The following is a 12,226-nucleotide window of genomic DNA, read 5'->3' on the forward strand; positions in this document are numbered from 1 at the left end:
TTTCTCTGCCAAGAACTGGGCTGGGTAAGAGGCTGAGGGAGTTAGGGGGCGTGGCCTGACTTGGGGGAGGTCTGGAGAAGAGCCTGAAGGAGGGGCCCCGGGAAGGAGGGGCCTGGCAGAAGGCCGGGCAGAGGCGGGGCGTAGGGCGGGGCGCGGGGCGCGGGGCGCGGCGCGGGGCGCGGGGCGCGGCGCGGGGCGCGGCGCGGGGCGGGGCGTAGGAGCAAGGGGCTACACTGACAGCAGGAGACAATTGGAGCAGAATAGTTTGGATTCTAGAAGAGCCAGAGCTTTTTGAGCCATGCTCACAGAGGTGGTCTCTCTGGCGACCGCCTTATGGGCAGGACTCCATGCCCGGACTTTGCTGGTGGGTGCGGTCCTCTTTTTGTTGTTTGCTGACTTCAAAAGACGGCGCCCAAAGAACTACCCCCCAGGGCCCTGGCCTCTACCCTTCTTTGGCAACTTATTTGAAGTTAACATTGAGAATTCGCACTTGGATGTTCAAAAGGTAGGAAGGGGCGAAGGTGCCCGACTGCGTCCATATACTAACCCTGACTTTCAGGACAAGGGACATTCTGGGGACCTGGGGCAAGAGGATGGGTGGCTGGGCAGCTCATGCTGCTAACCTGCTAAATCCCACTTTGAGCTTTGTTTACCTTACCAGAAATGTGGCATCATTCTACCTACCTGCCCTTTCTAGTGGCACAGGAGATTTAAATGTTTACTTTTTAAGTGTGCTACATAGGTTACCTTTCTTAACTCATTTGTTTTCTTCTTAAACATTATTGACATTCTTTTTTTATTGTAATGTCCTTCTTTATCCCTGGTAATTTTCTTTGACCTAACTTCATTTGATATAATATAGCAATATCAGCTGTCTTTTGATTATTATATGAGTAGTATTTACTTCTTTATTGCCTTACTTTTAACCCACTTTTTATAATCATATTTGAAATGAATTCTTGTAGACAACAGATACTTGATTGATTTTTTAAAATTATGCCTATCTCTGTCCTTAAATAGGTGAAAGTAGAACATTTCTACTTAATATATTCATTGCTGTGTTAGTGTTTAAGTCTACCATTTATTTTATTTTTTTCCGGGGTAGTTTGTTTGTTGCTCTGTTTTTCATTCCTGTTTCCCCTTCCTGTCTTTCTGTGAGCTACTTGGACACTTCTCTTATCAGTCAATTTTTATTCATCTGTAGTGTTTTGAAGCATATCTCTTTTTAAATGTGGTTGCTCTAAATATTATGAGCTACATTAGTAGCTTAATAGACTCCACCATTGCAAGAATTTTCCACTTCAAGTGAAAGATAGACGTAACAATTTAGGACTCTTGACCTTCACACTTTATAATTGTCTTCACACATTATATCTACATGCACTGAGAACCACAATATTATAATTTTGATTTTAAATGTCAGATGCAATTTTAAAAAAGCAAGAACAGTCTATTGTACTTATCCATTTATTTACACAATTTGTTGCTTTTTCTTCATTTCTCTTGTTCCAAGTTTATAATTTCCTTTATGATGTGAAGAACTTTCCTTAGCTATTCTTTCAGAGCTGGGTTGCTGGCAAATAATTCTCTTAACTTTCTTTCATCTCAAAATATGTTTATTTCACCTTCCTTTCTGAAGTCTATTTTCACTGGACCTAGAATTCTAGTTTGGGAGTTTCTTGGAGGAACAGGTTTCTTGGAAAATAGAGGCAGAAGGGAGGTACCCCAGGAATAAGATAACTTCTGCCTTTCTTCAGAGGTAGAAGTCAAAGGTCTTTCCACGTCTGTACCATAGGGAAGAGTAATTCCTTATCACTGTAGGAGAAGGTGGAGATTAGAACTATGCCCTTTAGAGAGTCTTTACTGGAGTTCAGGGGTGAAAGTCACAATTCTGCAGAGATAGGACATAAGAAGAGGGAGAAAGATGAGGTTGTATCATGCTTTCCACTGCAGCAACACCCTTCAGGGGCAAGGAAGGCCACATCTTCATGATGTTTGCCTCCAGGACAGAGAATTAGAAGACTCAAATGTTTCTGTCCTGTTGGGCTCCTCTTTTCCTAGTCTTTTGGCTAAAGGTAGTAGGATTTTCTTGGAGTTTTGTCTGTGATAATTGGTCTAGATTAAGAAGTTTGATCTATGTCCTTCTTTTTCTATTAGGATAGATGGGACTAGAGAAGTTAAATGATTATCCTAATATCACAAAACTGGCTACTGATGAGCTGTAATCCCACCTACTCATAAGAAGGATTGCAAGTTTGAGGCCAACCTGGGCAATCTTAGTGAGACTCTGTCTCAAAATAAAATATAAAAAAAGGATGGAGATGTGGCCGGTGGTAGAGTTCCTCAGGGATTAATTCTCAGTATCACAAAACCAAACCAAAACTCTAGCCAGTTGATGAAACTGAGACTAGGATCTTATTCCCAGTCCAATGATATTTTTAATCACAATTTAGTTTTTATTTTATTTAGGTTTGCATTTTTATATTTCTGATGTAAAGCAAATAAAATTAAATGGCATAATTTAGTAATGATACTATTAAATTTATCTTCATGAAATTGGGAAACATTAAGTATTAAGGTCTTTTTTTCCACATTTTTATTGATAGATTATATAGTTGTATATATAATAGAACCTGATAGGTCTTGTGTCAGAATTTTTATGTTCCTCTTCATTTAACCTTCATGATAGGTATAAATGTTAGGTACCATCTGGTGGCATTTCCATTTTACCACTGAGAAAACTGAGAACAAATGTAATGTGATTTTCCCAGGTTATTCATAGGATAATGGCAAAGCACGGGCTTGAATCCAAAAATATTTGACTTGAAACTTATTCTCTCCTATGCTACTTGACTCTGCATGATGTTAGTAGAGAATAATTGACTTTTCTTGACATAGTTATAAGCTATTTATTTGTATATGTATTTCTTCAACAAACATTTATTAAATACTTACCATGCCAGGCACTGCCCCAGACAGTGTCTGATGAAGAGAGTTTTACAAACTCCCATCACCCAAATGGATACTAGGAAATAGGATCACTGTGGATGGGAAATCCTGAAGATAACCTTTTGTGGAATGTTGGAATTAATTGGATTGAATTTTAAAGGAATTTCTGGCAGGTGAATGGATTAAAATGATAGGATATTTTAAATGGGGATGTGGCATGAACTAAAACACAGTGAAGAGACCAGAAAGAAACTGGCTTGTTGCCGCGTCCAGCGAAATGGACCGAGTCCGGCGAGAGACGTTGGGGTTAAAAGAGTTCACAGGACACCAAGGTTCTTCATCCAGGAGAGACTGACTTTATTATCTCAGCTCATACTTATATATTTCTTGCAGACAGAATGGAAAGTTACTGGTAGGCGGAAGCAAGGACGGAGGGGGAACAGATGGTTCTTGTTGACTCATACTAAGCCTTCAACCAGGAACCTTATCAGACCCAAGCAGGTCAGGACGTTCCCACATGACCGTTATAGGCTGAATATGAAAACAGAAACCACAAATCTTTCAAGGCCTTGTGAGCTGGCCTCTTTGGCGTGCACACAAGAAACCAGGGCTGGGCCCAAGCCCCGGGGGCCAGGGGGAATCCGAGCCAGCAGCTTGTGTGTGTGGCATGTGGGGGACTTTGCTTTCCCTCCCTCTCACACTTTGTAAGCTTTCTCCATCACTGCTAGATGGCTTATTATAGGAACCCGTATTGAAATGAAAGAAAGTCTTATTGGGCTAAGCGGAAGGACTGTACATAAGATGGGTCAATTTATTAGTTAGCATGCACAGCAAGCTGCTTTTTACAAAGAGACCCAAAATACAATGGTGTCAACAAGGTTGAAATTTCTTTCTCTCTTACAAAAGAGTTCAGATATAGGCAGGAAGTCCAGGATAGAGATGCTGTTCTGTACCACAATGTCATCCAAAATCTCCAGTTCCTTATGATATTGCTCTGGTCCTTCACCACCACCATCATGTGTGGGTTCTGGCTCATGAGAAGGGGAAATGGAGGTGGTGAGCAAGCAGCTTTCATTTAAGGCTTTCACCCAGAAGATGCACACATAACCACTATTCACATCCCACTGGTTACACCTAGATAGGCTGAGAGATATAATTATGATGCCAGCTAAAACCTAGGCAGCTCCATCACTCAGAGAACAGAAAGAAAATATCTTTATCCCTTCAATGAAGGATGAGACCTACAGAGGGGACTGTAAAGAGCCCAAACTTTATTTCCACTAGCTATGTGCTAAATCTTTGTGCCTCTTTTTTCTGAAAACTAGGTATACTTTGTGGGATTATTATAAGTATAAAATAAGTTTATGAATATCAAGTTTTGCCAGGATGCCTAGCATGTAGATGTGCTTATTTCTATATTTCTATATTTTTTATTCTTCCCTTTTCTGTAATAGCTTATAGAAAAGCCAGTTGTTGGTTACAGGCTGGGCATCGTTTATGTGTCCTGGTTGCTGGATGAGTCCCATCAGCCCCCTCTCTGGTCTCTGTCCCTGCATTCCTTAGATGCTGCCATTATCAGAGCCCTCTTCCTAAATTATACTCCCTGAAATATTAGCAGTAATACTTTCATTATTCATTTTATTATTATGGTTACTTATCACAATAATCCTAAAATAGGAACTAGTAATGTTCCCTATTTTATAGAAATAGAAACCAAAACACAGAAAAGTTAAATAATTTATCCCCAAATTACACATGAAATAAGAAGCAGACCTGGATTCAAACAGGTTGTGTGACTCCTAAGTCCAGACCCTTAGCGCACTTCACCTCTCCTACTCAGATATTTCCAGGTTCTGTTATCTGTTACCAAGTAAGATCCAAATATTTCACTCCTGGGTCTAAAGATTACCACATCAGCACTGTCACCCATCTTCCTTGGCACCTGAGAAGAAACTCTTTTCTCTGTGTGCTTCTATACTTTCCCACATCAAACAACTTAAGGATGGAATAGTAACAATAAGAAGTTATCTGTATGCTCCGTTAGATTGTGAGCTTCTTGAAGTTAAGGACTTATTGAATCCCCCAGCGCTGGGCCTAGACCTTCAGCATAGGTCATGCTCTTCAATGAACCTTTCACTCAAGGACAGAATGAGTCCTTTTTTCCCAGACACCCACATTTTCTGCCTTTGCATTTGTATGTGCAGTGCCCACAACGGAAAAGTGTCTCTGTCTTCATAATGAATGCCCTTTTGCTGATATCCTTGCCTTCATTTAAGATCTGGCTAAAATACAATTTTCAATATCTGGCTCAAGTAATATCTGATATCTGTGGTGGAAATTCATCTCTTCCTCTAATACTTCACACCCCTTTCTGCCAGCATTATAGCATATGTCATGTGCTATGCATTGTACTTTTTTTCTGTACAGTCGCTCTTTCTCAAGAGGTAACCTGTGAGACCATTATGCTTAGCAAGAGTATATACAGTCATGCACAACTGTTTTTAGTTGTACAAGGTTCTACTAGAGAGCAGATCCATGACATATACTAGATTTTCAACGATTCCATACTCAAAAAGATTCGAACCACTGTTATAAAACTTCATTTCTTGTTTCTCTAGGTTTCTCTTCTTCTTTATGGGATAAAAATGCTTTTTAGTTATAAAGGCAACACGTACACACTAAGAGAATAGTGTGTGTGTGTGTGTGTGTGTATGTGTGTGTGTGTGTTCAAACAATACTTAGGGTAATGATATCCATCTCATTCCTCCATCTTTTTTATACTCCTTTCCCCCTCCCTCCTTCTTTCTCCCCTTTTCCCTATCTAGAGTTTGTCTAATCTTCCCATACTCCCCTTCCCAACTCCACTATGAATCAGCCTCCTTATATCAGAGAAAACATTCGGCATTTCGTTTTTTGGGATTGGCTAACTTCACTTAGCCTTGTATATTCCAACTCCATCCATTTACCTACAAATGTCATGATTTTGTTCTATTGTATTGCTGACTAACATTCCATTATGTATATATCCCACATTTTGTTTATCCATTCAACTACTGAAGGGCATCTAGGTTGGTTCCACAGTTTAGCTACTGTGAATTGTGCTGCAATAAACATTGATGTGGCTGTGTCCCTGTAGTATGCGGTTTTTATGTCCTTTGAGTATAGACCAAGGAGTTGGATAGCTGAGTCTAAGGTGGTTCATTCCCAATTTTCCAAGGAATCTCCATACTGCTTTCCATATTGGCTGCACCATTTTGCAGTCCCACCTGCAATGTATGAGTGTGCCTTTTCCCCCTCATCCTTGCCAACACTTATTGTTATTTGTATTCTTAATAGCTGACATTCTGAATATTATTCAGAGAAATAAGACCTAAAGCATTGAACACAATGGCTAACATTTATTGATTACTTACAACATCAGGTACTTTAGTGTTTTTTATGTATTATGTAATTTAACACTCATAGAAGCTCTATGGGATAGATATAATTATTACCCTCTATAGGACATTAGATTATATTTGTAGATTTTTACATAATAAGGATAAAATTATATTAGTGACTTTTTACTAGGGGTTCTATGTATCAATAGGAAAAATGTTGAACACCCCATAAAAAATGTTTGAAAGATATAAACAGGTGATTGAAAAATACAACATGTAGAAAGAAGGAAAAATGTTAAATCTGAGAAAAATACAAAAGCAGCATGCATTTTTAGTGACACACACACACACACACACACACACACGTGCACACATGTATGGCTCAGTGCTAGTGACAACTGAAAAATAAAACCTCTTACCTGCTGATGCTTGAAGTGTGAATTGGTACCCTGGTCCTTTTCTTTCTTTTCCTCTCTTTTAGTGTCTTTGTTCTGCTGTCTCTTATAAGAGCTTAGATTAAGTTAGAATCTTTTGGTCATAGTAGTTCAATCTCTTGTCTCACTAACCTTTCACTTTAATTTTGTTTATTCTAAACATTCATTTAACTACACTTTGTTTTGTAAGCTGAATCCTACAGTTGGAGTTTTTATTCCCACTATTGAATTTCCTGTCCCCATTTCTTTTTGTTTGCCTTTTATAACTTTTATGTCAATCCTTTTTCTTTTTCTATTTTCATTTCTCATCTTAAGCCTGTTTTAGCCTTCTGAACCATCTCATAAATTTTAACCTCTTTTCTTCCTTTACTCTCTGTTTAAAATTTTTTTTAAATGACTTGTTTGACGATATCTATTGAAAAGTTTGCTCTACCTTATGAAATCTCAGATGCACTCTGGATCATTCAATCAATATTGAATTGGTTGAGAGACTGGGTACATTTAAGAATTACTGAACGCTGCAATAATCAGTTCTAGAGCTCCAGGAGGTCATTTAACCTATCCATGTTTACATACTTGATAATGCCATAAAAGGTTTTGATTTAGTTCTGATGAACAAAAATACACCAGGGCAAAGAACTGGTAAAGATGGAATGCTGTAGTTAATTTCAGTAAATAGCATTGAAGATCTAAATCCCTCCAAATAAAAGTTAGATTCTAGATTATATGCATTGCCATTTAGGAGTCACTTAAGTTAACTTGAAATTTTCAGCTAAACAAACAAACAAAAATCTTAATTGAAGTTCTAAATTAGCCAGTGAATTCTTGAAAGGCTTAAAAATGTTGTCTAGGCTTTCATCAAGATGAAATAACAAATTTGACATATGTGGACCATTACAATTACTTTGTAAGTTTTGGCTTTTCCCTTGCTAGCAAGACAGGGTAGACTTCTAAAAATGAATGGAGATTAACCCAGGACTTTAGATCAAAAGAAAAATGGAAGAACTAAGCTCAGGCTTTGTCTTTAAGGTGAATACAGGATGGTGGGATGAGACTGCATCCATTGAGTCTGCTCTGATGGAACCAATGTTAGGTCCAGAGCTCTAAGAGCATCATGGTGGAATGTTAAGTGTGTGGAGATGGAGATGTGGAGGGAGGCCACAGATAATTGCAGGAATTGAGCCTTTCTGTCTGGTACAACTGCTATAGCTGGACCAGATCCAGGCAGACAAAAAACAGAGGGCGGGTCTACTTAGGGATCATTCTTGAATAGAAAGGTTGAAAGGAATTTTGATTAATGATCATATGCTATTTTCCAACCCATATTTGCACAAACTTGCACACTTGTGCATATTCATCCCAATCTAATATCTCTTTCCCTATCATCCCTTACACCATGTCTCTCACCTTCCCTTTCCTTCTCACTTTCACTTTCTTATTCCCACTAAACTTTTAAATTCCTAGAGCCATCCCAAATTCACATCTCTAGCCTCAAATCTTACAAAATGTTTGGCAAGTTCCCTCTACTACTAAATAGCTTTGTCACCTTGCTATATCACTTCAGCTACCTCCATTTTTCTCTGCAACAAGATGAGTAAAGTCCTTACTACACAGAGTGACCATTAGATTAGTGAGATAAAGCATGAAAGATGCCCACCATGGCACCCAGGGAAGACAGCTGTTTCTGACCACTAGCACATTCCTCCTGCATTTTAGTGTGCTCCTGTCCTCACTGTCACCCTGAGGGTGCATCCACATTCCTTTACACACAAAACTCATTCATATGGAGCCTCTCTGGGTGGCTGTGTGCCTGGAACCAGAAAATAAAGTGCCTTTCATATCGCTGCTCTCATTCTTCATCACAGAACTTTAGGAGGGAGAATTAATTTTTTCTCTTTTATAATAGGTAAACTGAGGCTCAGAAAAATGAAGGAACTTTCCCTAGAGCCCACAGTTGGTGAACCCCAGATCCAAGATCCTCCCATAGCTCCAGAGCTGGAACAGTCTCTCCATATGTGGCCTGCACCGTGTAAAGCACTTCCTGTTATTTGGCACATGCTGAGGAAGAGGCTTTCTCCTCTGGTTACTGATATTTTGATTTATCTTAATAAAAGTGTCACAGGAAAGCAGGGAGCTGAAACTCCAAACTTCGGTTCTTGTGTTCTGATGAAGAAGATTTAAAGTCAGACACCAAAAGTCAGATAAGAGAACTTTATTAGAAGAGAAAGTGAGGTGAAAAGAAAAAAAAACTAAAAAAAAAAGTGAGGGATTAGCAAAAAGCACTCTCAAGGGAGAGAATGGGCCATCTCCAATAAAGAATGACAAAGTAAACAATGCTACCCCCAATTTCATTCCTATTTGATGTTTACCAGGAGACTGAGGACCACCTTCTGTACTCTTTGCCAATCAGGTGTTCAACTCTTCCTTCACGTGAGGCAGTGGAGTTTTAGACCTTAGTTGGTCCTCTCCAGAACTGTCATGGTGGCCATTTTATTTCAGGGGGCTTCATCTATAAGTCAATCCTATGTTAATATCAGCACTGGGGTCAATTGCTGGTCAGAAGTTACCTTAGTGCGCCTGCACTACTAAAGGGATCTTCCTCCCTAGATAAATGGAGGTACTTTTAGGAGATACTTTTAGCCATAATTCCTAGCTTCAGGTCAACATCAAGAGTTATTGACTCTATCAAGAGTTAGTACCATTAATCCTTTTCTCTTGACATATTTCTTGATAAGCTCATTTCACTTCTGCTTTTTTTCTACAAATTATCACATTTTGTTGTCTTCTTTACTTTTGAAATAAAGAAGACACTAACATAAGTTAAAGCTACAACCTAACAAAAGAAAAAAAAAGATTTAAATTCTTAAATTCCATATTTGCTACACCAGACTTACATTAAACATACCCAACATAAACCTTATAGACAAAATAATATAATATGAAGACACAAAAAATGTATATAGGAAAAACAAAATCTTAAGGGCTATTTAATATCTTTAGATAAAGATTATTTATATAAATTAATACAAGTTGTTAAAATACTAAAATTAAAAACCCACTAAATTGAAAATGGATATTGATAACCCAGAAAATCATATTAAAAAAAATAAGATTCCCCCTTCCCATAAGAAAAAGAAAAGAAAAACATACCCAGCAAATTTTGGAGTTCAGATGTGCTGTATTTTCTGCTTTCACTAAACTATAGGATGCCTCAGGTTTGGGACCTTGTTTATTTTAGTAAGTCATATCTTTATGCCTTCTTTTAGTGACACATGGTAGATGCTCACTCTATTCATACTGGTTGAATATATGAATATATGTTCATAAGGAAACTTCCAATCTCTCCGTGAACTAAATTTGAGTTTAGTTGAGGAGAAAAAGTTCAGAACTATTCCTATCACACACACTTCCCTCAATGTGAGTCCTTTTAGCTTCACACATGCCCTGTGTCCCCAGACACCGAAAAGTGCATGTTCAACTGTGACTATAACTGTTTTTCAGTTGGTGAAGAAATATGGGAATGTTCTTAGCCTGGATTTTGGTAACGTGTCTGCAGTGCTCATAACTGGACTGCCCTTAATCAAAGAAGTTCTTTCTCAGACAGACCAGTTCTTCCTGCACCGCCCTGTAACGCCTCTCCGAGAACGTATCTTTAGGGAAAATGGTAAGTTTATTGATGACAATAAGGTGTGCATTTGAAATGCTATGGTCTCTTCACTATGCCTCTATGCCTATAATTTTCTGACAGTTCCAGAAGTTAACCTCATTATGAAATAAATGCCTTCCATTATAAAAAGCCAAATGCCCACATTTCCTGGTTGAAAACATCTCCTTCTAAACATTTGTCTGAGTACTTCCTGATAGAGATTTTGGAGAAACCAGGTGTCCTGCACAAACTCTGGATGCTTTGATAATGAAGTAACCACATCACCTAATTATAACAGAGGAGGAGACAGTGTGTGAAGAAGCTTCAGACCTAATCTTGAAAGAACTCTGTCATTTCAAGATTTGACAGAAGATGAAACAGAAAAGGATATAAGCAGTTTCTGGAAGGAATTAAGAAGAAAATATGGAAGTGTATACCCTGAATTCCACCAGAAATGAGTGTGCAAGAAAAAAGCATTTCATATTGCTGCTAAAAGACCAAGTGAAACGAGGTTAAAAGATAGCCCTGGACTGACTGCAAGGAGGGACATTTCACTGGGTTGGTGGAGCTGTGATGGCAAAACCAGACCTGGTTGTGAACTTAATTATAAAAATGTTATGGTAAGAGGGACTGAGGCTGTGGCTCAGTGGTAGAGCGCTTGCCTAGCACATGTGAGACACTGGGCTCAATTCTCATCATTCATCTAAAAAAATATTTTTTAAAAATGTTATGGTAAGAAAACTATGCCTGGGGAAGGGTCAGTTGCTCTCCCCTCTCTCAGCCTTTCTCTTGGAAGCCTAATTAACCATGGGTTGATTAACCTTTTGAATTGTAAATAACTGCCCTAGGGATCCTACTACCCCCTCTTGAAAGAGCCCTTTCTTCCTACCTGTTTCTGTGAGCATGTTAGAGACCCTGCACAGGTCCTTTAGCAGAGTAGCTTAGGAATAATTTTAAGAGAAAAAAGCCCCAATGATAGGATAGGTCTAAGATGACATGAAATCATGAATAAATGTTGTGAGAAACTGTGGATCAGGGCTCAGAATTTGGAGTTTTGTTTTCCTCCGGGCTCACCAGCATAAAATAGAGTTTGGAGTTCTCCTCTCTGAGTATTGCTTGCTGCTTCTCCATCAGTCTTGTTTCCCAAAACAGAGCCAAAGCCAGGTATCACAAGAAGTTGAGGAGTAACCATGGGGAAGTGGAAGGCATTGCCTGTGTAGTGAAATGGATGGTGGTATTTTGCACACAACAGGATGTTTTCCCCCTTCTCCTATGCTGTTCTTTCTGTGTGGAATACTCACTGGTCTCTTGCTTTGTTGAATGATTCCTTCATCTTTTAAGGTCACACTTAGGACCTCTCCTATAAAGCCTTTCTTTGCCTTCTAACAATTATGGACTTTGACTTATCTCTGAGTGCATTCTTGGTGCTTAGCTTGCCATAACTACTGAACTGTACTTATGTGGCTACTGATTAAAGCATGAGTTTTGGAATCAGGGAGACTTGAATTTGAGTACCTGGTTAACTGATTACTATATGACCTTTATCCCTTATTCCCATTCAGTAAAATTCAGGGGAGGGCAGAGGAGGGGAGGGCAATAATTGTATCTATCCCATAGAGCTTCTGTGAGTGTTAAATTACGTAATACATAAAAAAACACTAAAGTACCTGATGTTGTAAGTAATCAATAAATGTTAGCCATTGTGTTCATTGTTTTAGGTCTTATTTCTTTGAATAATATTCAGGTGCCTTAATGTCCCTCCTCTTTTCCATCTGATACACATTTCATTACAATTTGCCAGATATTTGCATAGTAGA

General features: G+C 38.7%; 1 protein-coding gene across 1 annotated transcript in view; it reads left to right on the top strand.

Moving 5' to 3' along the window:
* Positions 1-200: 200 nt before the first annotated feature.
* LOC308655927 (cytochrome P450 2J2-like) overlaps positions 201-12,226 on the top strand; it is a 35,731-nt gene continuing 23,705 nt past the window's right edge. Inside the window, 2 exon segments of the mRNA XM_081306374.1 lie at positions 201-505; positions 10,265-10,427. Of these exon segments, the coding sequence (XP_081162500.1) occupies positions 299-505; positions 10,265-10,427 (370 nt within the window). The 5' untranslated portion in view covers positions 201-298.

The sequence above is a fragment of the Spermophilus citellus genome, assembly GCF_964194105.1.
Source record: "Spermophilus citellus genome assembly, chromosome: 9".
In the NCBI taxonomy this organism is placed as follows: Eukaryota; Metazoa; Chordata; class Mammalia; order Rodentia; family Sciuridae; genus Spermophilus; species Spermophilus citellus.